The sequence below is a fragment of the Trichoderma reesei genome (assembly GCF_000167675.1).
Source record: "Trichoderma reesei QM6a unplaced genomic scaffold TRIREscaffold_24, whole genome shotgun sequence".
NCBI lineage: Eukaryota > Fungi > Ascomycota > Sordariomycetes > Hypocreales > Hypocreaceae > Trichoderma > Trichoderma reesei.
Genome location: NW_006711171.1, coordinates 238,492 through 262,591, shown reverse-complemented (window position 1 = coordinate 262,591; position 24,100 = coordinate 238,492). Strand labels below are relative to the sequence as shown.

Sequence of the window (24,100 nt, the reverse complement as noted above, 5' to 3'; positions counted from 1 at the left end):
GAGACGATCCCGTACACCAGGTATTGGGGATATCACTAGTGGCAGCAAGCGACCTGTCGACGGCTAGGCATGCAGAAGTTGGCCTGGATGCGTCTGGCACACATTGAAGCACCAAGAAGTCACAGCCATGGATGAGCATCAAGCATTCGGCAACCCGAGCCATGACACAGATCGTCTCGATACCGGGAGCTTGTACACAGGTTTGGAGACACAGGGGTCGCTCGCTAAGTTCTTTTACGCTTCTTGAACTCCCTCTCGAGGCAGAGCAAGCGAGATTCTTTTCCCTTCACCTTGTTTCTTGAAGTCAGAGTGAGTACAAACGAAGAAAAATCAGGTGATTCTTCTCTGCTCGTGGGTGACTGACTGCTGGGTTTTTGACTGAGACAGATGGACAAGGGGGGGGGGGGGGCTCGATGGGATCTCGCGATTCGGAGCGCGAGCCGCTCCTTCGGCCGCACCTGGTTTGATGGCCAAGTTTGAGTGCTTGCTGACTTTGGCTAGATGATGAAATGCCACATCATATCTGATGACACGGTTTGTATCCCAGTGAATGGGTGAGTGCAATGTCTGAGAGGTGTGTATTACGCTTCTGGAAACGTCGCCAATCTGCAGATCTTGACAGGAGTGATATACCATCGAATGGGAGTATATTGGATACTGGATGTTTGCCATGGACCAGCGCCCCTCCGCTCATTACACCCACGGCCCAGTTACGATGCCTACCTACTCTGTCCCTTTCACCCCCTTCACCAGAAGACCCTTTGACCAAGGCTCCGGTCCATCGGCCATTCCTGGGGTGTTTTCGAGCCAAGAGCCCAAAGACCCGGCTCAGCATCCGGGCACGGCACAGCGACGCTAAAAGGCACGGCCGCAAGGGAAACGGCGTGCTTGTTAGACCAATCTACACAGCAAATATGCTATTCTGATAGATCACACAAGGGCGGCTTCGCCTCTTTTCTTTTTCCTCTCTAGGCGGCTTCGGGAACATTTCTTTTTCTTACCCGGTGGAGCAATAGTGCCCGGTCATATTTTATACCTACCTTCTCCCTTGAGGTGATGAGAGAACAACGCTTATACACTTGTCACTGTTATGTCTGTGCTCTTCATTTGCCAGATATGGTGGACTGGCCCCCTTGTGCAGGGCCGTGTCTAGCTTTTCAATGGTCAGATGAAGCTTTTTTGTTCAGCGGGTGAGTTTTCGGGGATTCGATGGTATGTCCCGAGGTCGCCGAACACAGGGTTCTCTGTCTCGCGACTATAAGGAACCGGCGGAGTTTAGGAAGCAAAAAGAAAAGAAGCATCGTGTACTCTTTCGCTAGGTAGTGCCCTGTCTGTTTACGGAGCAGGCTCCTGTCGGGCCTCATCTCACACCTGCCCAGGCGCAGTGATAAGCTCCTGCTCTAACCCTTTTCGCCCTCTGTTTATTTGCTTGATTTCTTTTTTTCTTTTCCTTTTTGTTCTGGTGCAGTGAGAGATATGTCCGGTGGGATGTTTCTGGGGGAATCTTGAGTGCTTGCATGAGCCGTCTTTCTCCCTTTGGTGTCGATCGTTTCGATGAAAAGGGATGGGGAGGAGGGGGGGATCCAGGGCCGCGGCACGGGGATGAGATTTCTTCTTGCTTTCTTCTTTTTTTCTCTGCAAGGAGTGACTGGCCCGAGATTGTACATAGATTACTATGGATTACCTTATTACTGGAAACGCTCGGATGGCTTCCGTTGTGAAGGTTGTGTTATGGTTGGATACGCGATATACTCGAGGCTTACCTACAGTACCTACCCTGGAATCTTCCATTTGCAACAGATGGAAAGATCGAAAGAGCCTCCCTCGCGGGAAGAGAAGAAAAACATTAGCCGCATTGTACATGTTTGACCGTATTTTGCAGGCTCATCAGGCTGTCTATTGCTCACTGTATGACTTGCTTCGGTCTATTGCTTTAGCCCTTGAAGCTGGCAGTAAAATCTGATGGAGTAAGTCATTGTCTTCATGGCTTGAGGTGAGCTCCTGTGATACCATAATACAAAGTCGCCGAAAACTTTGTCAAATCTGCGTTGCAAGTCAAACCAAGATGCAGCTTAGTGGCGCATTGAAAATATCCCCTTGTAGTCATTGTTATTTCAAGAAATACAAGGCATGCCGGCAACAATTGTGAAGATATTACCAAGTTGGAAGGAACATTGAGATACCCTTTGAATCCCCTCTGTTATCGTCAAGGACTCAAGGCTCTGTTAGAACTTACGTATGTTATAAGCATGTCCCTCGGGCATATCATCACCCACAAACAAGTCTCAAGAATCTCAAGGGATTAACAAACTCTTTTATCCGTCTGCTGGCATTATCATTTCCATCATCAGCGTACGTGTATCTTTCATCTGCATTGTCGACAGGGATGTTACATATTTGCAAGGCTCCGTCCGGATTACCCCACGTTTTCCCCCCACCACTTGTTAGTATGTACTTTTTCTCAACTCCATCTCATCACATCTCATGACATGTCAGCACTTTATTCGGCTTCACACCACAGATTGAGCACAGAAACAGCTTCGAAATCTCTTCCTCAACCATCATCTAGAACGATAACAAAAGTATATCACCATCCATCTACCATGGCGCCGCAACGAAAAGCCCTGCGCGACTGGCTGTATCTCTTCATCATCAGCATCCAACTCTTCGGCATGCTAGGTAAACCCAGCCTCAAACCTCAAACCCCCTTTTCCACATGATTATACAGTCAAACTAACACATTTGAAAAACCCCCAAGCCCTCGACCTCGTATCCTTCTACCCAAAAGCCCTCTACGCACACCCTTCCTCCCCCTTGCACTTCCTCCTCACCCTCCGCAACTTCTACGTCTCCTCCACCGGCGACCCTTTCTTCGCCCAAGACTCCCCCCACCAGCCCTGGTTCGACATCTTCCTCTGCATCGAAGCCCTCGTCCAGCTGCCCCTCGCAGCGTACCTCGTCTCCCAGCTGGCGTCGTCGTCAAACAAACCGACGTCGGGACCGGCGGAACTGGCGGGCCTGGCGTTTGGCTGCGTCACCTTCATGGGAGCCGCGGCGTGCTGCGCTGAGCTGTGGCATATGGGCGAGGATGTGGTGAGTGCGGACAAGAAGGGGCCGTTGCTGTACGGGACGTATCTCCCGTTTGCTGTCATCCGTAAGTTTTTGTCCCCCCCCCCATCTTCTATCACGTCTCGTGTGTGATATGAGACTGATTTATGTTTGTGTGTAGCTGCTGTGTTGGCTGTGGACATGTCTCTGCGGCTGCTGCCTCGGGTCCAACAATCTGATGCCAAGGCAAAGACGCAGTAATGGGTCATTCAAGTATTCAATATATAGGAGCCCTGGTCTGGATACCCTACAAGATGGGAAGAGCAAATACAATCAGCGGTGATACATCGATCGCATTGAAGCCAAACCAGGAGTGATCAAAGTGTTCCCCCCTTTTTTTTCTCTAACGCGTAGCCACCCAAAACTCCAGTCACCGTCAATCTCATACAAGTACACGCCATATCCGTTACATACAGGAACACGCAAAAAAGAAACACTATACTCAGCCCTTCCTCAACCACCTTTAGTCCTTCCTCTTAGAGTATCCCCAGCCATTGCCCACCCCGTATCCCAGCGGCGTAGCTCCGCCCATGGACCGTCCCTTGAGCCTCCGCGGCAGGATGACGCCCATGGTGTACATGCCAGCCACCAGCATGCCAGCGATGAACGAAACGAGGCTGTAAAAGACGGTGCTGGCGTAAATGTGCCCGCCCAGGCCCTGCCACTCCACCTTGCCCTCCGTCTTGGGCAGCATCGGGGTCGGGAACCAGCGGACGGAAAAGGTCAGCGGCAGGGGATCGCCAATGACGAGCTTCTTGCTAAAGGAGCCCGTCATGTGGCTGAGCGGGCTGGTGCTGTAGGAGACGGCCGAGTCGAGCACGCCGCTGTCGTGGTGGTGCGGGTGGTGCTTGGGCATGCTGTGCAGCAGCACGTTCATGTGGGTGCTGATGTGCATGTGGCTCAGCTGCAGGGTGCCGGCGAGGGCGAAGATGAGGGGGATGTACTCCTGCTCGGGCAGCTTCTCGCCGACGACCTCGACGTGGGCGGGCGGGCGGGCGGGCAGGCGGCAGGACAGGGGCGCGTCGTTGTGGATGTAGAACTCGAGCAGGTGGAAGAAGGGGTCGGTGATGAGGGGGATGGTGCAGTTGAGCTCCGTCTCGACGCCGTACTGGAATTGCAGCGGCTCGCCGGTTTCGTTGCACGTCGGGAACGGGATCCATTGCAGCTGGTGGTTGGCCAGCTCGACGTGCTCGCCCGTGTCACTGCGCGGACGAGGAGGAGAGAAGCGTTAGCATAAACCTGGACTTGATGCTATCGCCACATGAAGCCTGGTTCCTGTAGATATGATATATAGGTAGTAGGGGACTCCTCACGAGCTTCGGTTCATGCACTCGACGTGGATCGGGGCGCCGTAGTGGTACGAGGGCAGCGTGCCCGGCAGATTGGCCGCGGCAAGCGACGACAGGCCGCCGACAAGCGTTGCGACCACGGCGAACAGCATGGCGACTTGGAGGACGAGTGGGCAATCGGTCGAGGGTGCGGCTATCGAGTTCGAGTTCGAGTCGAGGGTGAAGATGGGAGGGAAATTGTCGGACCAAGTTTCCGCCCCTCGTAGAGTTCTCTTACCCTCCTCCCCCTTATATCAGCGTCCCGTCGTCTCGTGTGTTTGTTGACTTGGTATCAGTTGCCGAGCGAGCGGTTCAGATCCCGCTGCGATCCATCTGCGACGTGGCCAGAGTGCGACCGACGGGACTTGAAGTTGAAGATGCTGCCACTCGATGCGTGGCCACAGCGATAAGACAAGCTGCAACTGCGACACCAGGACACAGGGATGAAGAATGTACCTGATTACTACTAGGTAGGTACCTAGCAGTCAAACCAAGCTGCGCCACAGTGCTAGATCAGGTAAAGGTAAGGTGGTAACTTGAAGTTGGTAGGTAAGGTGGGGGACAGTGATTGTGGCTGGTGCGCATGGTTCATCGTCTCACATGCAAATAGCAACACCCACGAGTTATCACTCCAACAAACACCAACCATCACGGTCCTCACATTCTGAAGACAACAATATGGCTCTCTACTGGCTCGCTGTCACATAATCATGAGCAGATGCCCTCCCTCACTTGCTCGCAGTCGCAGTCATGGTAATCACCCGCCACTTAATGGTCCATCCCTTCCCCCCATACTTGTCCTCCAGATGCCTCTTCACCAACTCCTTGACCTCGTCGACCGAATGCTTCTCCCTCACCTCCTCGCTCCAAAACGTCTTCATAATCCACGGCAGCATCATCTGAAACGTCGCCATGAACTCGTCCGCGCTCGCAAAGCTGTACTCGCCCGCCGGCTCCCTCACACAGACGTTGGCCAGCCCCAGATCCTCGACGAGATGCTTCTCGACCCAGGCGGCGTCGTCCCAGTGGCCCGAGGTGTGCAGCTGCATGGGGAACGGGTCTGGCAGCGGCGCGTCAAAGGGGAGCGACTGCAGGGCGGTGCGCATGTCGGCGATCCAGAACATGTCGGCGCTGGCCTTGGGCCATGTCGATGCGCCAAAGATGCCGCCTGGCTTGAGCATTCTGATGCAGTCTGGGCTTTGGTTTCAGTATATGATATCCCGTAATCTCTCTTTGCAGTGACGCTGGTGATTGTTTACCTTTGACGACGGCATCTGGATCGGGGATGATGTGCAGTGCCAGGGCAATGCCCACATGGGTGAAGGAGTTGTCTGGGAGCCCCGTGTTCTGGGACATCACCATCACCACATCAATCAATCAATCAGCAGCCGTAGGACATGTAAAGGGGGGAGTCAAAGGCATATATATATCTATATAGATATAGATATATATGTATATACTCACCAGGGCATCAAGGACCTTGGCCTCTGCATTCACCCACTTCTCCTCATCAATCCTCCTCTTCACCACGTCCACCAAGCCCTCGGCATTGTCCGCACACGTAAACGAGCTCCTCTCCAGAAGCTCCTTTGGCAGCGCCGCCTGCACCTCCTGCGTCAGCACGCCCGCTCCGCACGCGCTGTCGAGCAAGACGACGGGCTCGGTGAGGGTCTCGCGGAAGCCCATCTGGGTGACGAGCGGCTCGACAATGGCCCTCATGATGCCGTGCGAGGCTTGGACAAAGTCATGCTTGGTCGAGTCCTGCTTTTGGGCCGTGTCCTTGAAAAAGTCGGACATGGACTTTGCCATGGCCTCGACGTCGTGTTGGGCGGCCATTCTGCTGGCAATCGTTGAACGCCAATTGGTATTATGGGAGGGAGGGAATTCAATCAAGAGTGAGAGTCAAGCGTGAAACTGCTGGCTTTGTAGGTAGACTGCATGAGGCATCTCGGCATCGTCTCTGGAGGAGCTGTGGGCTACATAAATACCTGCGGAAGGGGTGAGGTGGCTGCCTGGCAGGATTCAGGGCCATGTTCAGGACCTGTATATCCAGTACCTACTTTACGCGCGGCCACATTATTCCATCTCTTACAAGGTAGAGGTAGGTAGGTAGCCAGGAGGCGTTTTAGTTTCTCTTCTTTGCGAAGCATAAGGTAAGGCATATACATACACACACACACACATATAAAATATAAGGTATAGTATATATCTAGGTAGTAGGTAATCAATTAGTAGTACTAATACCTTTATTTTCTTAGCTGTGTCGTATAGCTGTGTCGTATCGCTCTGTCGTATTACTCGTCATCCCTGTAGTCTGCTTGTCTCTCAAGGTACGCAAGTGTCCGAGAAGTCGCCGTGTGCTACATTTTGAGCATGTTTTTCGCTCTCTTTGCGGGCCAGGCCATCACACATCACCGGCACACAAGAGAAACCCGACATCCGAGAGCAGCGAGGCTCAAATTTGTCTGTTCGGCATCATCATCTAATACTCGAAGGGAAACAAATCGCTGCAGTACATCCCCCTGGGCAAGTGTTGCTGTGGGTTGAATGCCATCCACCACCTCACCCGCACTCCAACAAGATTTATCCAGCGCAGCAGAAACCTGTGCAAGTCTGACTCATGGATCATCTTTGCAAATATAGATAAATACATACATGACCTCCCCCAAACATAAAACCATCCATCTCAGACATCAATCTATTGACAACTGCCTGTTTGTAGTGAGGCTTTGGCTGTCCAGCCTACGGGAGACCTGGCAGACATGCCCCCAAAAGCCCCACGAAACCCCAAGTTTGAAAACAAACAGTGGCCAGTTTGAAGAAGGAGAGAAAAACAAGCCTTTCTCGGCCATCTCGAAGAGATTCTAGAGATAATGTTCGTTTTTGTTCCACAATGGCTCGGGGTATTATAGGTAGGAAAAAAACGTGCATCTTCGGCCGATCGCTCCGACGCTTTAGAGGACGAAAAGATCGGGGCCGAAGGAAAAGTGTGGTGGGGCCGGGAGACGGGCACGAGGGGCCGGCCAGGAAACGTATTTTATGAGGCATCATCATGGAAGTCGGGAAAGCTGACTGATGCCCATGTTGTTTGGTCAGAAGAGTATATGTTGTATAGTTGCATGTTCAAATGCGGGTATCGTAACTTGAAAGTGGAAATCGACATGAATTGCAAACGAAAGGTATCAAACAAAGGAAGTATGTAAAATGGTAGCGTGATATATAAGAAATGAATGTAATGACCAGACCAGCTGGCAAAGAGTCTAACACAAATTCACATCTCGTCCTGTGCTCCAGAGTGATCAGGAAGCAAAGTTACAACCACAAACAAGAATACAAAGCAAAAGAAGAAGCGAGACTTCAAGTCCCTTCCCCCCTCCTCTTATACCCGCAAACCCGCCCCAGCCGGAATACCAAATTATCACCCAACCCTCTCCCATTCGTCTCATCCCAATATTCACCACAGATCGGATAGTATGTATCAAACATCCTCGCCATCCTCCTGCGCAAAGCTATACTAGTACACGTGTATGCAAGCCAAACATGGAACTCTTCAACAACAGGATCCTTGTCGAAAATGCAGGTACCTGCAGCTTGGCCGACTCAAGCCATGCCACGTACGTACGTACAGTACACGTCCCTCCCGGTGGCCCGTCATTCTCCATCGGGTAACAGACGCTTAGGTACACAACCCTCCTCCTTTCCTCTGCATCCACGCCCCGAATAGGTCATGTTCATGATACAGTCACTTACCATGTCACCCACATATCACAATGAAAAGCGACGCATTATACAGGACCAAAAGAGATGCCGACAACTAGTACATGTTCAACTCCTAGGTAGGAACCTTGACGAATGTGAATTGAGTACCGTCGTGATTCCACCTCGCTCCTTGTGTAGGTAAGTATACCTCCATCCAAACCACGTAGGTATCATCCTACATGATCCTCCCATTCTGGCCTCACCAGAAACCGACATCCACGTCCACGTCCGCCATCTTTCCACTCTTCTCTTTTCCCCTTCACCTGATTCGCTTCCTCATACCGCTCGCCCGACCTCTCTCTCCCTTTGAGATGCGCCTGCGCCGTGTGTCCTACTGGCCACCTCTCTCATGCTTCTTCCTCTCCACGCCTCCCCGCATTATCTTTTCCCTCCCTTGGGCAACCTTGTCAATCAAACAGACAACGCTACAAAGGCCATCACAAAACCACACGAACATACAACAGATCCAAACACGTATCTGACAGCGTACATCATGCATCATACAACATCATAAAAATTAAACACATTAACACCACAAAAAATGCCTGACCTACCTTACCTAGGTACCTTTCCTATACTATCTATCTGGGAATTTGCCCCAAAGCTATCCGTCTACATGTACCTTTCTATACGTTCACCTTAATCCACAGCCTTTTTCGCATACTCCTGTAACACGCACGCACTCTTTTCCCCCCTTCCCTTTCATGTGAGTGTTTGTGGGTGTGTCTGCGTGTGGATGTGTGGGTGTTTTTGCTTCGTTGTTGGTTCTTGTTCTCGTTCTTTACTCTCTTTCTTTCTTATACAATTGATTCATCAGACACTTGGACCCCCCCTCCTTCCCTCCCCCCTTTACTCGTTTCAGCGCCCCATCACATACGTCGTTTCTTCCCTCCTTTCAACTTCCATGATCTCCCCCCTTACCGTTTCCTTCCACGTTTCTTTGCCCCCTTTTTTGTGCCTTGTTTCTCTCCTTTGGACGTGGCTTTGAACCAAGACACCAAGACACCTGGAGATAAAAACAAAAGGGCGAGAAAAGCTAGACACAATGATTACCCTCTTCCTCCTTTCTCCCTTCCTCCAACGTAGCTACCATAAACAAACAGAGTATAAAATAATTAGAAGGAAAAAAAAAAACAGAAAGAGAGGCCACCCCGCTCAGATCTTTCACATCTCACATAAACCTCATGCTCGCCGTTGGCAGCCGCTCCACCAACCCGGCCACCTCTCTCCGCAGCATCCTCAGCACCCGTCGCACGTCCGCCAGGTCCGCGCCGCCATTGTTGTGGCCCTGGCCCGGCAGCGGCAGCGCAGCCTCGCAACGCTGCAGCAGGTCGCTGACAGACGGCCCAAGCGAGCCTCCCTTGGCTGCGCCGCCACGTCGCCGCACCTCGGCCACCCAATCGCTGACGACGTAGACAATGATCTCGATGACGCGGTTGCGCACCATGCCGCTAAAGCCGTAGTCCTGCGTGTCGAATATGCTCTCCAGCACGCGCACAATCATGTCGTGCGACACGCCCAGCGACAGGAAGAGCTGCACCGGCCACGTAGGGTCGGCGCCAATCGTCGCGTCTTGCTGGCAAGTGACGGCGTATCGGCAGAGCTGTGGCAGAAGCGTCTGGATCGGGAAGACGAAGCTGTCGAGCGACGTGTGGTGAGCAATGTTTTGGATCTTGCTCGTCAGGACCTCGTATGGCATGGGGGGTGGCTGCATGCCCGCCTCCAGCGCGTCATGCCGCGCCATGACCTCGTCGTGAGTCTGCTGGATCAAGTTCTCCCATGTCGCCGAGATGGTCGTGGGGTTGCGGTAGTTTGCCGTGTGGTAGATCAGCAGGCACAGGTCGTAGTATCCGGCCTGATCGGCGTAGTCGTTGAAGAGCTGTAGAAGGCGTTGGTTAGCATATGTAGATGAGATGCGACATATGACAGATCATGAGCAAAGGAGCGTCTTACCTCGGAGAGACTGATGATCCTACCATCCAGAGCCTTTTCAATCTCCAACTTTCTCTCCGCATCAATCCTTTCGTCTGCCATTAGGCGGCCCAGCAGATCATCCTGGATATTGGCCACCTCGAGCAGATCCGTCACCTCATGATTGAGCCTCTGCTGCTGCTGGCGGCTGATACCGACGGTTGCTACGTTGGCGTTGGCCTTGGCCAGGCTGAGCAGTCGCAGCCTGTCCTTGATGCCAAGCGCAACGTCGGAGCTCGCCAGCTCAGCCTGAACCTCGGCCGCGTCGAAGAAGCGACTTCGGTTGGTGTAGAAGCGGCACAAGAGGTCTGCATGCTCCACGTTCGTGCTCGCCAGCCGCTGCAAAAATGTGACAACGTGCGGAGAGTCGATGCCCAGGATCCGTTCGGTCCACCCCTGCTCAATGTACCATTCGTACAGGTCAAAGTGAAACACTTCGTCGTCAGATCCGTTGACCACCTCGTACGCCTCGATTCTCTTCGTCGCGATCAGCGTCGGCCGTCCATCAACCGTCAGCGGCTCGAGACTGGCGGCGGCGTCCAGCTGTCGCAGAACCTCGTGCACAAGGTCGTAGACTCGCCTCCTCTCGTTGAAGGCGTTGGCGCGGGGATCGCCCGCAGGCTTGCCGTCGTTGATCCACGACAAGGCAGCGTTGCCCCTGTCCAGCTCCCGGGCGACGTAGAGACACAGCTGCACCGCGCCGGCATAGTACTTCATGTCAATGTACTGGGCCACGGCATTCTGCAGGTTGCCAAACGTCAGGCTGCGAGCCACTTTCTGGAAGAGGGTCAAGCTCTCGTTGAGGAGAATCCGGGATTGGTTGGTGTTTAGGGGCTGCTCCGAAGCCCTCTTGAGCGACTCCTGGGCCTTGAAGATGACTACATCGTCTGGGCTGCAGAAGCTGCCGCACCTCCGCCTCAGCGCATCCGCAACCGTCTCGACGTTTGAGCCGCTCTCGATGTTGCGGTTGACAATGGCCTTGACCAGCAGCTTAGCCAGGTCCCTGCCGTCCGCCTGCGAAAACAGCTTCTCGTATGTCAACTCCTTGAGGTGCTGTCGAGACGTGTCGTCTAATCTGGCGTAAATGTCCGATACCCGCTCGTCGAACAGCATGAGCACGAATGAGATGCCCTCTGATATGCTCTCCATCAGCTTTTGCAGGGCATGCAGTGCCTGGTGTTCGGCCTGCAGTGCCACCTCTTCCTGTCGACTGGAAACTCGCTGCAAGTCGGAAGGGCCTGACATTCCCTGGATGAGGCCCTTGTTCGACTCGATGAATTTCCTGAGGCGCTCAAGGTTCTCCTGGGTGGCCAGAAGCTTGGGCTGAGGAATCGTTGAAGACACGGAAATCGTCCCGTTGGGCGCAACGGTTGACCGGATCACAGGGGCTTTCCAAAGCTTGCGGACCAGTCTCGACAGGTATAGCGCCAGTGCATCATGTCGAGAGGATAGCTTGATCGAATCGATTGTGAGTGACGTCGGGTCTGTTTCCGCTACTGTGGGTTGGCCGCCAAAATCGACAAACAATGCCCTTGCTCGGTCCACCGTAACTTGATCAATGGCCTTGACGGAGCCTGGTCTCGAGTCCCCGCCGTGACCGCAGGCCACCGCCAGAGCTGTCGAGACAGTCTCCACGCGGCCGTAGAGAGAAATGAGGCGACGGCACATGAGATCCAAGGCCTCGTCTCCCGGCGCATCCCGGATGGCCGCCGCAAAGGTATCCACCAGCCGCCGCCTTCGGATGACGTGGACGCCAGTGTTGGTGAGAACGGCAAACTCGCTGGGCGGTTCGTCAAACTGGACGGCGAGTTCGTTGCCGAATCCAATCGGCTGGCTAGCGGCCGCAAATGGTTGCGTTATCAAACCAACAGCCTCCGCTCGGCTGCCGATGTCGATCCAGCTCGCTTGCTCAAAGTATCTCAGGGGGGTGTTGGGTGAGACGCGTTTGATTCTTCCAGTCTCAGGACCAGCCACGAACAGCGAGTCGCAATTGGGGTCCTCCTTCCTGGTCACAAAGTCTAGGAAGAATCCGGGCGGGAATCGGGCGCCCTGCCTGCTGGATATCAGCATAGTTGAGTCGAGGTCGACCACAGCCTCTCCCGAGGGCTGGCCGTTCAGCCCAATCTGGGTAGATCGCCGGGCAATTGCTGAAGGAGGAAACTTGATGAACTGGACCTGCATGCTCTGAGGGGCCAGGTTTGCCTGGGAGCCGTATAGGTAAGAAGACGCGTTGGTGGCGCTGAAGAAGAGACGGCAGCCAGTGTCCGTCAGCGCCATGAGATGCAGCTTCGAAGCCTCTTGCTTCGAGATGGGGCTGATAGACACAATGTTGGTTCGATCGGTCAAGAGCTTGGACTGTGTAATCATGTGCGCAATATCCCGAAGGCAGTGGATCTTTGTCTTCTCAATCACCTTATTCAGTCGCTCGGGAGTCTCCATGTGATATGTTCGGATCGTCGATGCGCTAGAGAGGGTATAGACCAGCTTCCTCGTGTCGTCGATGACAATGTCCACCAGGTGCTCGGGATCCCTCTGAGGCCACAAGCCAGCCTGCAAGCTCACGACGGAGGACCAGCCCGGATTCGAATGGTTGACCTTACCACACCGACTCGAAAACCACTTCTCTTCCGACTGGTAGTAAAGCTCGTTGATGTCGGTATCGCTGCACCCGCCAAAGAAGATGCGACCATCGGCAGAGCCGCTGATGACGCGAATGTCGCTGCCGCGAGTGGGCAGGACCATCTTGGTCTGATACAGAGTGACCGTCTTTGTTCCAGCAGAGGTATCCGCAGCAGAGAGGCCGAGCAGGATGATTTCGGATGACGTCGCGACGACCAGGATATGTGTGATTGTGCTAACGAAGATGCCAGGCTTCGGGGGCACGAGCGCAACAGCGTGGATTGTGTGCGGCTGGTCTTCGAAACCAATGAGCTCGGGATCGGAGTGGGTATAGTCCCAGAGGAAGAGCGAGTTGTCAATCACCACCCAGGCGTGGTTGATCTCAGCAAAGAGGCCCATGAGGGTCTGGAGCTGTCCAGAGTTGTAGTGGTCAAAGACCTGGTTCGGGATCGGGTACATGTTGGTCTTCTGGAAGGGAGCCCAGGCGGAGTCGGCGCCTGGCAGCTCATAGTCGGACGAAGCTCCCTCTGAGCAACGGATGAAGCTGGTTAGTCTATCCTGTCGGCCAATCCCGGTCATCAATCACCTCGAGCACTTACGTCTGCAGTAGGAGTCCAGGTCGGGGAAGTTCTCGTCGGATTGCAAGAAGGTGTTGATGGCCTTTGCGGCCTTGAGGACGGGCGGCATGTTTTCGACGCGTGGGGGCGGCATCGGGGTCAGCGAAGCCAGGCCTGCCCCCTCTGCGTTGGACGCCGCCGCCGTCACTGCAGTCGACGCTGTCGTCGCCACCGTGCCATGGGCAGCTGCCGTCGTGGCGACAGCCGTCTGAGGATTCTGGGCTTCAGAGCTGAACAGCGTCCGGCGGACGGGGTCGTGCGACGAGGTCTGGTAGCGCGAGACGACGGCCGGCGTGTTGACAAATGCGCCCGGCACTGGGCGCAGCGGCGTAGCTGGAGGGAACGACATGGCGGGCAGAGCTCGAGGAGATCGTGTCGTGCCGTGGCAGAAGCTGCGTCAAGGCCCGTTGGCGGTGGGATCGTGACGTTGCCCTTGACCTTGACCTTGACCTTGACCTTGTCAACCAGAGCCGGGGAGTGGGAGCAACGCGCTGCTCAGACCATCAAGGACGAGCCGAGCGTGCTGCTGAGGCGGGCGCAAGCGGGAGCTGCGCGTCTGGAACGGAAGCTCGTTGCCGCGATCGCTAATTGAGTGGCGGCGTCGAGGGCGGGCGGAGGAGGCGATGGCGATGGGCGAGCGGCCAGAGCAAAAAGATTGATCGAGTTTGGATTTATTTTGTAGCACTGCTCTGGGAGGTTGGTACAGCTCTGTATTTTTCGTGCCTGGGCGTGCAAGCGCGCTAGGCCGGATCCGGGCTTGGCGCGGTGGCCGAGCGACTTTGAAATGTTACGTAATCAAGTAGTTTGTGTGATATCACCAGCCAGCCATTCTCTATGATGATGCCTCTTAGGCCACGACAATGTTGCTCCTTGTTTGTTTCTTTGTTTACACTGATACTGATAATCTCTGGTCTTTTGCAACCTTCTTGAGCGTATTACCTGGTAGATTCACGTTTGCAAAGTCAAATGCGAGATTGCCGCGTACTGCCTGAGGTCGACGTCCTTCTTCATAAGTAACGCTTCATCAGCCTGTACACGTCCGAAACATATACTCAATCCATGACGATTCACCATCTGCTCACTTCCCGGGTATCCTCGCCGGTCATCTTTACCTAGCATCTGTGGGCTATTTTCGAATCAACAAGGGTGAAACCCAGCGACTTGAGACTATGTTCTATCTTAACGCACAAGCAAGTAGTATTATGTCCTTGAGCCCAGGGATCCTGGCTATTCTACATCCAGCGTACCAAGGCTCCCGTGCCAACCCGTTCCCCTCAGCTACACCGCACTACAAGTGCAATAGCCGTTGACCTTGATACCAAATCCCGATGCCGGCTTGAACCTTTACTGCTTCTTGGCCTCGCGGGCCTGCTTGCGGAGAGCACGCCGGCGAATGTCAACGTGCATCTTCTTGTTGTACCAAATCGTCAAGGGGCTGTTGACGCCCGCGACATTCTCAACCACCCACAGCATGAACGCGTGGCTCCACCACGGGGTGTATGTGTTGGGCGCAGTCTGGTAGCCGCCGAGTCCAACCTTGCCCAGCGCCGCCTTGACGAAGCCACGCGGGTTGGGGACAAGCAGGCTGGTGCGGCGAACCTTGCTCATGGCGGTGGTGACGAGATGGCTGAGGACCAGGTAGACATCAACGTTGTAATCGGATAGCTCAGAAGCCAAGGCGTTGCTCCACTGCTGGAGGAAGGCCTTGCTGCCAGAGTATGTCGCCAGGTAAGGTGTGGGAGTCCAGCCACCGAACGAGCCCATGGTCAGGATCAAGCCGCGCTTGCGCTTCTGGAGAATGGGCGCGACGACCTGCGTGACCTTTAATGTTCCAAGGCAGTTGATGGTGACAATGTTCTGCAGCTCCTCCTTGGGCGTCTCCAAGAAGGGCACGGGGATGCTGTGGCTCTGGCCGACGTTGTTGATCAGGATGCCAACGTCCAGGTCCTGGACAAGCTCCCGCAGTCTCTCGTAGTCGGCATCGTTGTCTTGGGCAAAGTCCATGGCAAGCGTCTTGATCTGCACGCCACCCTTGCCGGTGAATTTCTGCTCAAGCTCCTTGGCAAGCGAATCGAGCTTCGCCTGGGTTCGGGAAACGAGGACGAGGTTGAAGCCCTTGGCGGCGAGCTGCGTGGCATATTCCTTGCCGAGGCCATCGGAGGCACCGGTGACAACGGCCCAGGTGCCGGGCTTTCCATACTTTCGAAGCTGCCTTGCTGTCAGTAACACGACGGGCAATTGCCGATTCAATTGGAACTGTAGACGCGTGAGGAGGGGCATTTCTTACGTTGGTGCCGGGAAGCAGGAACGAGCTCAAGATCAGCTGCAGATAGCTCAAGAACTTGGAACCCAAGTACAGAGCGCCGATTCCAGCCAGAGCCAGCTGCACAGACTGAGGCACCTTGTCGAGGAAGCTCGTGATGGACTCCATGATGGCGCGGGATTCTGCTCTGGTGTAAGGGTGGAAGAACGGAGGAGGGAGGAGATTTTGGCGGGAGCTTGCGCTTTAGTGGGCGAGCTCAACGACGCCACTTGGCCAATGGAAAAGTCACAGCAGCTCCCGGTTAGCCGTGGGCGGCCTTAGCCCAAAGGTAAATCAGTTGAGGTCCCGAAGGCATGAGGCTTCGATGAAGTACAATGAATAGTGTGCTTACAGGTGATGTTATCCGGTAGGTGATTGATTCTGAGTACTAGGTAATCACATCTCAATTGGTCTACAAATGATAGAAGAGACAATTGTCGATACATCCGGGGCCACTGCTGCTGGGTTACTAGATGAATTGTACCTAGGTACTAGACCGATATCAGCCCACCACAGGTACCGTGGACCTGGTATTACTACCTAGTAGTACGGGTACCTCTAACAAGGACCAACTCCGTCCGGCCTTGACACAGCTCTGCTCTCTCAACCTCCCGCTCAGATCTCCTCAATTGCCCCCAATTCAACCGCCATGGACCTCCTCAAGTCGATTCTGCCCCCGGCCAAGGGCATTCTGCCCTACTACATGCTCATCGTATGTTGAACAAGTCAAGCAAGCCCCAAAAATCTCCCGCGCCATCGCTGACGAATGCCCAAACTCCCTCCAGCTCTCCGTCGTGTCCATCGGCAACTCCCTGCAGGCCTACGCGACGCTGCACTTCTCGCGGCGCGTCTACAACGGCCGCTTCATCCGAAACCCCAAGCTGCCGCCGGCCTCGGCCAAGTTCAACCCCGAGGACTCGCCCAACAAGCTGGTGCACGCCCAGAACGACCCCAAGGCGACGGACCAGCTGACGCCCCTCGCCGGCCGGCTCTTCGGGACGTGGACGCTCATCACCTGCATTGTGCGCTGCTACGCGGCGTACCACTTGCACCTGGGGCCTGTCTACAACATTGCCATCTGGACGTACGTGGTGGCGCTGGGCCACTTTGCCAGCGAGCTGTTTGTGTTCAAGAGCATGACGTTTGGCCTGCCTCAGATCTTTCCGTTTACGCTGGCTACGACGGCGCTCATCTGGATGCCCTTGGTCCGGAGCCACTACGTCGAGTTTGAGTAGATATGCTGGGTATTGCGGGATCAAGGTTACAACGTTGAAATGTATAAATGTTTGGGTTGGAAAAATAATCACATGATGAAAAGATGTTTGTATGTTTCTATATACAGGCTGAGATGTCTAGCTCAACTTGTTCCGGTAGAGCTCCCCATCGCACGCTCGCAGGCGAATCGTTGCTTGCTCGGGTGTAATGTCTCGCTGTGGCTCCGCCATGAGCTCGAACCCCACGAGGAACTTCTTGACTGTCGCGGACCGCAGCAGCGGGGGGTAAAAGTGCATGTGGAAGTAGGCATTCTCGATTTCCTCCGGCGTTCCGTCCAGGGGAGCCTGGTGGATGCCCGAGCTGTATGGGAAGTGGCACTCAAACAGGTTGTCGTATCGCCGAGTGACCTCCTGGATGGCCTCTGCAAGCTGCAGCCGCTCATCGGCGGTGAGGTCGACGAGGGCCCGGACGTGTCGCTTGGGGAGGACGAGGACCTCGAATGGCCAGATGGCCCACCACGGGCACACCACGACAAAGGAGTCGTTCTGCCAGACCACGCGCTCTTCCTTGGCGAGCTCCAACTTGATGTAGTCTGCAAGCAAATGACGCCCGTGCTGCTGGCGGTACTTGGCCATCTGCACCAGCTCCTTGCCCGGCTCCTCGGGCATCGTCGACGTCGTCCAGGCCTGGCAGTGAGGATGCGGGTTAGAGCAGCCCATCGCCGCGCCCTTGTTCTCAAATATTTGCATGTAGCGGTAGTTGTCCTTGGGAACGGGGGCCTCTTCCTTGGAGATGGGCAGCTGGAGCTGAGCGGCCACTGCCGAGAGCGGGTTTGACGGCGACAGATGGTTGGCGTAGAGCCGGGTCCAATGGTTGATGGTGGGGAGAATGTCCTTGGCCGACATGTCGGCGAGGGTGACGTTGTGCTTGGGCGAGAAGGTCAGGACGTAGCACACTCCCTTGACGCCCTGAGCGCGCAGCAAAAGCGACTCCAGGTCTGCATACCCCTTGGGTTAGCAACTCAACAAAAGGGGAGTTAGACGAACGGCACCAAACAACTCACCATCCGACGACTGGTCGACCTCGTAGTCGGGCTGCTGCTCCTTGACGGCGCTGTAGTCGTTTACAAAGGCAAACGTCTGCTCATAGTTGGGGTTCTGGTCGCCGGCAGCGCGAGAGTTGCCGGGGCAGAGGTAGCACTGTGTTGAGTTGTTAGATGCTGCCAGCCAGGCCAGGTAGAGCTTGAAGCTGCATGAAGCTGCGTACCTTGGGGTCGTACTCGGGCAGCGTCGTCACAGCAGCACCCTCTTGCTGGCCCCTGTCAAGCAACCAAGACTCAGTACATGAGAGCGCAAGTCAAGAGGTCGCAAGCAGTCATCGTGGTCTACTTACTGCCAGGGCCGCTTCGTTCGGTGAGGCGAGACGAGCAGCCAGCTGTCTGTGAGTGGGTTGTACCTCCGGTGGGAGATGTCATCGAGGATCTTGTCAGGCATGGTAGGGAATTATCCTGGTGCTTCCCAGACAGTCAAAGACGGTTTTGCGGGGAAATTATCAGACGAGTATGTTTTTGTGAAAGAAGGGAAAAATCATCAGAGGGATTAAAGGTCTACTGTATGTCGTTCTTCTCGGAGAATATTAAAGCTGAGGCTAAAGCCGGAGGATCATGTCGGGGGGGTTCCCATCCAGGACCAAAACTCGGGCTAATTCCCGTTTGACGTCAATTCAATGCTGGGCCGCCTTTGAAAGGGCCGAGTTTGTACGGAGCAGAGCGGGTCTCGGGGTTATAAGCGCGCCAACAGAGGAGGGTCTGTTGACGATTCCTTCCAGTGCTCTTTGCTTGAAAGTGACAGCTTGGGGTAATTGGAAACGGTTGCCTTGGCTTCTTATCGTCTCGCTTAGGACGCATCAACGGCGGTTTACAGCACGTTGGATCGAGTCTGGGTTACTCAATGAGGTGATGCGCCATTTCTGACCAGTTCCTTTGGAGGCATCACATGGGGGATTTCACATGCTTGAGATGCTGGGTGATTACAATGAGCTGTCAGTTTAACGTCCTGCAAGTTGCAGGTCAACGGTATCTTGTAAATTGAGCATCAAACACAACCAAGATGGTTCTCAATTTGGCACACATTCTTCAGAGTACCTAGGCACCAACTATTTGGCGCGAACAGGAACTGAGCTCTATTATAGGTACATAAGGTAGTTTCCAGCTGTCAAGTTCCCCTCCAAGAGCTGCAAGAGCTGGTCTATCATCATTATCATGTGACCTCTCACGTGATATACAACGTCCCACCCACCTGCCTCGCCCGCCTCTGCCTTATCGGCGCAAGCTCCAGCGAACTTCACGGGCCATCAACAGACGGCTCCACCGGATCGCGACATCCCATCATCCTCCGCCCGCGATCGCTGCCCTCGACTTCCATCAGCCGCCGCCGCAACGCTGCGAAATCCATCAAACAGTTCCCGTCACTCTCCTCTCCTGAACGCGCGCTTTCTCCAGACTCCCTTTTCGACGCTCTACCTCGCCTGCTGCTCCCCCAACGGCTGCCGCTGTTTTTCCGGCCCGCTCCACCAATCCTAGGCGGGCAGGCATCGCGCCAGACGCCGTGGTGCTGCGACGACCGAGATGGGCGTCATCCGCAAGAAGACGGCGACGAGGGGCGGCGAAGGCGGCGTCAAGTACGTATGCGACGTCTGCTCGTGCGACATTACATCGACGGTAAGTGATTCACCATGCATCTGCAGCGCCAATTGGGCGTTGGTGCCCGCTCCTCGTGTCATTGGTCCCGGGCGCCGAGGCTGACATGTGCCCCCCTCCCCTCCCCAAAGGTCCGCATTCGATGCGCCGACCCTGCATGCTCCGACTTCGACCTCTGCGTGCCCTGCTTCGGCAAGGGCGAGTCTCGCAACGCCCACGATCCCGCGACGCACGCCTTCCGGGTCATTGAGCAGAACTCGTTCCCCATCTTCGACCGCGAATGGGGCGCCGACGAGGAGCTGCTGCTGCTGGAGGGCGCCGAGATCTACGGGCTGGGCTCGTGGGCGGACATTGCCGACCACATCGGAGGCTTCCGCGAAAAGGACGAGGTGCGCGACCACTACCTCAAGACTTACATCGAATCGCCCAACTTCCCGCTGCCCGAGAGATGCAGCCCCCACAACAACGAGCTCGCCAACGAGATCCCACGAGAAGAGTTTCAGGCTCGCAAGAAGCGGCGCATCGAGGAACGTAGGGAGGCATCCAAGAATGCGCCAGCTCTGCAGCCCAAGACCAAGCCAACGGCTAGTGTGCCCAGCTGTCACGAGATCCAGGGCTACATGCCTGGTCGTCTTGAGTTTGAGACGGAGTATGCCAACGAGGCTGAAGAGGCGGTGCAGCTCATGCAGTTTGATCCTGGCGATGGCATCAACCCCAAGACGGGAGAGCTCGAGCCCGAGATGGAGCTGAAACTGACAGTCATGGAAATCTACAACTGCAGGCTGACGCAGCGTGTAGAGCGTAAAAAGGTCATCTTTGAGCACAACCTGCTCGATTACCGGGAAAACACCAAGCAGGAGAAGAGGAAGACCAAGGAAGAGAGAGACCTGCTGCAGAGGGCGAAGCCGTTTGCTCGCATCATGAACCACAAGGATTTCGAAGACTTTACGCAGGGCTTACAAGACGAGCTGAATCTCAGGCAGGCAATCGCCCAGCTGCAAGAATGGCGCAGCATGAAGATTGGAGACCTACGGAGCGGTGAAAAGTACGAAGCGGAGAAGGCAGCCCGGATACAGAAAGCTATACCCATGGGATCCATGGACAGAGAGCGACTGGCATCCAGCCAGCGTTCAAAGGCGCAGCCTCCCCCGGAGCCTCCAAGTGGAGCGTCTCTTCTCGTCGCCCCTGAGCTGCCCATCCGCTCAGCTCAGGCTAATGGAGAGGCCAACGGAGAAGACGGCAAGGCATTGACAAATGGCCAGGCCAATGGCGTCAATGGCCACAGTCCAGCCAAGCAAAAGTATGTTCCACAGCCCATCTCGGGCGTGCCGCCTTTGCAGTTGACGCAGGAGAACGCGCCCGACTACCACCTCCTCACGCCGGAGGAGGCGAAGCTGTGCGAGGTGCTGCGGCTGCAGCCCAAGCCGTACCTGATGATCAAGGAGCAGATCATCAAGGAGGCCATCAAGGGCAACGGCACGCTCAAGAAGAAGCAGGCCAAGGAGATATGCCGCCTCGACTCGCAAAAGGGTGCTAGACTATTTGACTTTTTCAGCAACGCAGGGTGGGTTGGTAAGGCATGAAATGGATTCATGTTGGAGTTTTTTGGGGGGCGTACGAGGGCGTACGAGGGCGTACGAGGGCGTATTAAGTTTCTGTTTTGTTGCAGGCTGCCTGACTGCTCCTGTTTTCTCTGTACTCTGCTTTCAAGTGCCCAACTGCAGCTGTCCACTGCATCATGAAATGCTGCTGTCCTCCCTTCACTTTGCTCTTTTTACTTTTTTTTTCCTCCTCGATTCTGTATTGCTATACCATTATTTTGTTCTATATAGCTGCAAGGGAACGCAGTAGAAGGGGGGGTTTGAAGCAGAGAAATACCCTGGAGTAAAGAGTCGCAATATATCTGGATCTATTCTTACATATCCCTCTCTCTCTCTCTCGCCCGCCCATTTCCGCCCAATTTAACGATAACCATTTGTTTTGTACCTTGACCCAACCGTACCTGGTGACACTGCGTCGTCGTCGTCAGGTTGACAAGCAGCGCGAATGCCCTCAAAAAATAGCAACGACAAATCCGTCAACCTGGCGATCTGCGATTGGACGTACGGCCCCCACTGAGCGCCACGTCTGCCCTTCTTTTCCTTTCCTTTTCGCTCTTCTTTTTAGTAGTAGTAGTAGGACAAATTTCGCACGGCTTGGACAAGGCTTTTTTATATGTCGCGGCTTGTTGGCTTTATTAGGTTCGGGTTAGGCTTCTGCGTATAAATCTGCTATCAATCATACATCGATCTCGACTTCTTCCCACGGCATTGAAACTTTTCACTCGGCAACTTTGCAAGCAGCTCAATCATTTCTTTATAGACTCTGTTTTCATTCTTTTCATTCTCAAAGAAAGCAGTCAACTCTTTTCTTATTTCCTCCTTTAAGCGGGATTTTAAGAGGCGTAAAGCGTATGCGCCCGTTCCATATCCTTTCACAAACGACGAGAGGCTTTACCACCCCGAGGAGCATCAAGATGCCGGCTTTGACTATTGCGTCGCTCAAGAGAGTGTCTGCAAAGGCGCTCTCTGAGAAGATTCTTGCCGAGGCGGAGCAGGCGGAACCGAGTTTTGCGGTGATTGATGTGCGGGATGTCGGTGAGTTGTGTCCAGCTCTCTTTTCTCTGTCACGCTGTACACTTTTACACTTTCACTTCCGCTTTCACTTTCACTTTCACTTTCACTTTCACTTTCACCTGTGTTGTTGGAGATGGTCACCCATTACCGGAGACATCGGAATTCAAATCTGTCCCCGAGATACCCTTCACATCAATGCTAACAGTAGATACCTTATAAACAGACTACATAGGCGGCCACATCAAGGGCTCAACAAACATCCCCTGCAACCAGCTCGACGCGCTCATGCCGACGCTCATCCGCAAGCTCAAGGACAAGAAGACGGTCGTCTTCCACTGCGCGCTGAGCCAGCAGCGGGGACCCCTTGCGGCGCTCAAGTACCTCCGCGAGAGGGACGGGCTGCTGGCCGCGCTGGGGGAGGCGCCGCTGGCGGAGAAGCAGGAGGTGGTTTTGCTGGAGAGGGGGTTTACGGGCTGGCAGGAGGAGTATGGCGAGGATGAGAGGTTGACGGAGGGGTTTCGGAGGGAGATTTGGAGGTGAGGGCTTGAACTTGCTTGCTTAGGAAGACTACCTATGCTGCAACGGAGAAGCTCTTGGGGGATTTTGGCGAATGAGGATGGCTCTTTACAGGAATAGAAGCGTGCTCTCTTTAGGTACGATGAGGAATGCATTGGTCAAGGTAGAGAAGCTCATTTGGTGTAGGTATCTTGATGCTGCAGGACTAGGTAGGTACCTACAGCTGTTCAACGACCTTGACCTGTGAGGGTGTCTACCTACCTACCTGGGTATGCTTTGAGTCATATTGCCTTGCCTCACTTATACCTACCCTTCCGAGGTTCTGGGAAAGAAGTGAGGCTCAAGAGTTGCAAACAACGCCAGAGAAAGCCTCTAACTCTTTCAACCCGGAGACTTGCAGAGCCTGTATAAGCTTGGCAGCCTCAAACCTACACTCTTGAAAGCTTATTGCCCAAGCCTCAACTGTCCGTCTCAAAGGAGAAGCCGCCAGCCTATAAAGGTCGCAGTGCTGGCCTCCTCCCACAGAAGCTGCGATCCAAGTCTTGTCCTCTCAACAAATACACAAACACGCTGGGCCTCGAGCTTCCTCTTCTCTTACTCTCCGCATAACATCATACTTTAGACCACAACCGTCCGTAAGTGATAGCTTTACACAGATTTCTTCAGTCGGATCATTGCCAAACTGACTTTTCCTTTCCCAAGACACCGACGATACGACGGCACCATGGGCCCCTTTGAGTGGCTTGCGGCGTAAGCTTCTTGCCTCGTCTCTCAGTCGCGCTCTTGGAGAGCTAACATTGCAAATCATAGCCAAAACGAGGGTGTCGTGATCGCTGTGATCCTCGTCGCCGTCATTGCGCTCGTCCTCGTCCTCCCGTTCGTCGTGACGGGAACATGCTACTATGTCGATCGCGGCGTCCGGCTGGCGTTCAAAAGTTGCCGCTCGCTCTGGAGGGACTATCGCGCCGTTGCCGACCAGGACGTTGTGGCCATGGAGAAAGGCGAATACCGGTCTCAACAGACAGCGCCGGTTGTGGCACCGCTTCCGACGCAAGCATCACTCCCGGCATTCTTCTTGACTGAACAGGCAATGGCATCACCACAGCTGTTCATGCCGCTGGAGCCCCCAGGCGCCCAGCAGGTGTTTGTGCCGCCAGAGACGCCCATCATTCAGCCACTGCCACAAGTCTTTATACCGGCAGAGGTACGAGAGCTCCTGGGTGCACCACGTACGCCCCCGCCGCAGCCGTTCCTGTCTCCTTCATCTCCAGCACGGGGATCGAGGCCTGACCTGCGCTTGTCTGAGATGTCCAAGGCTTCAGAGAACCGGCCTGCAAGGCGCTTGGTAGTGG

At 54.7% G+C, this 24,100-nt stretch overlaps 9 protein-coding genes across 9 annotated transcripts; 4 read left to right on the top strand and 5 right to left on the bottom strand.

The window, feature by feature from the left end:
* Positions 1-2,603: 2,603 nt before the first annotated feature.
* TRIREDRAFT_68207 (uncharacterized protein) lies at positions 2,604-3,201 on the top strand (the record flags this gene model as incomplete). Its single annotated transcript, XM_006968596.1, has 2 exons — positions 2,604-2,679; positions 2,789-3,201. 2 exons carry the CDS (start codon positions 2,604-2,606, stop codon positions 3,199-3,201), a joined length of 489 nt encoding a protein of 162 aa, XP_006968658.1.
* Positions 3,202-3,502: 301 nt separating this feature from the next.
* Positions 3,503-4,790, bottom strand: TRIREDRAFT_123629 (uncharacterized protein). The gene is made up of 2 exons (XM_006968539.1): positions 4,422-4,790; positions 3,503-4,310 (listed from the first exon to the last, which is right to left on the bottom strand). Exons 1-2 carry the CDS (start codon positions 4,547-4,549, stop codon positions 3,572-3,574), a joined length of 867 nt encoding a protein of 288 aa, XP_006968601.1. The 5' UTR covers positions 4,550-4,790; the 3' UTR covers positions 3,503-3,571.
* A 374-nt stretch (positions 4,791-5,164) lies between these two features.
* On the bottom strand, positions 5,165-6,233 carry TRIREDRAFT_111082 (uncharacterized protein; the record flags this gene model as incomplete). Its single annotated transcript, XM_006968538.1, has 3 exons — positions 5,165-5,628; positions 5,696-5,783; positions 5,901-6,233. The coding sequence occupies 3 exons, from the start codon at positions 6,231-6,233 to the stop codon at positions 5,165-5,167; spliced, it is 885 nt and encodes a 294-aa protein (XP_006968600.1).
* A 3,133-nt stretch (positions 6,234-9,366) lies between these two features.
* On the bottom strand, positions 9,367-13,751 carry TRIREDRAFT_68326 (uncharacterized protein; the record flags this gene model as incomplete). The annotated part of the gene is made up of 3 exons (XM_006968537.1): positions 9,367-10,074; positions 10,149-13,312; positions 13,385-13,751. 3 exons carry the CDS (start codon positions 13,749-13,751, stop codon positions 9,367-9,369), a joined length of 4,239 nt encoding a protein of 1,412 aa, XP_006968599.1.
* Positions 13,752-14,576: 825 nt separating this feature from the next.
* TRIREDRAFT_123627 (uncharacterized protein) lies at positions 14,577-15,833 on the bottom strand (the record flags this gene model as incomplete). Its single annotated transcript, XM_006968536.1, has 2 exons — positions 14,577-15,610; positions 15,690-15,833. 2 exons carry the CDS (start codon positions 15,831-15,833, stop codon positions 14,747-14,749), a joined length of 1,008 nt encoding a protein of 335 aa, XP_006968598.1. The 3' UTR covers positions 14,577-14,746.
* Positions 15,834-16,353: 520 nt separating this feature from the next.
* On the top strand, positions 16,354-16,939 carry erg28 (demethylation complex subunit; the record flags this gene model as incomplete). The annotated part of the gene is made up of 2 exons (XM_006968595.1): positions 16,354-16,416; positions 16,490-16,939. 2 exons carry the CDS (start codon positions 16,354-16,356, stop codon positions 16,937-16,939), a joined length of 513 nt encoding a protein of 170 aa, XP_006968657.1.
* A 69-nt stretch (positions 16,940-17,008) lies between these two features.
* On the bottom strand, positions 17,009-18,557 carry gal7 (galactose-1-phosphate uridylyltransferase). The gene is made up of 4 exons (XM_006968535.1): positions 18,312-18,557; positions 18,186-18,237; positions 17,983-18,118; positions 17,009-17,916 (listed from the first exon to the last, which is right to left on the bottom strand). The coding sequence occupies exons 1-4, from the start codon at positions 18,410-18,412 to the stop codon at positions 17,057-17,059; spliced, it is 1,149 nt and encodes a 382-aa protein (XP_006968597.1). The 5' UTR covers positions 18,413-18,557; the 3' UTR covers positions 17,009-17,056.
* Positions 18,558-19,545: 988 nt separating this feature from the next.
* On the top strand, positions 19,546-21,560 carry ada2 (transcriptional adaptor-like protein; the record flags this gene model as incomplete). Its single annotated transcript, XM_006968594.1, has 2 exons — positions 19,546-19,638; positions 19,749-21,560. The coding sequence occupies 2 exons, from the start codon at positions 19,546-19,548 to the stop codon at positions 21,198-21,200; spliced, it is 1,545 nt and encodes a 514-aa protein (XP_006968656.1). The 3' UTR covers positions 21,201-21,560.
* A 572-nt stretch (positions 21,561-22,132) lies between these two features.
* TRIREDRAFT_68274 (uncharacterized protein) lies at positions 22,133-22,772 on the top strand (the record flags this gene model as incomplete). The annotated part of the gene is made up of 2 exons (XM_006968593.1): positions 22,133-22,253; positions 22,456-22,772. The coding sequence occupies 2 exons, from the start codon at positions 22,133-22,135 to the stop codon at positions 22,770-22,772; spliced, it is 438 nt and encodes a 145-aa protein (XP_006968655.1).
* Between the last annotated feature and the right edge of the window lie 1,328 nt (positions 22,773-24,100).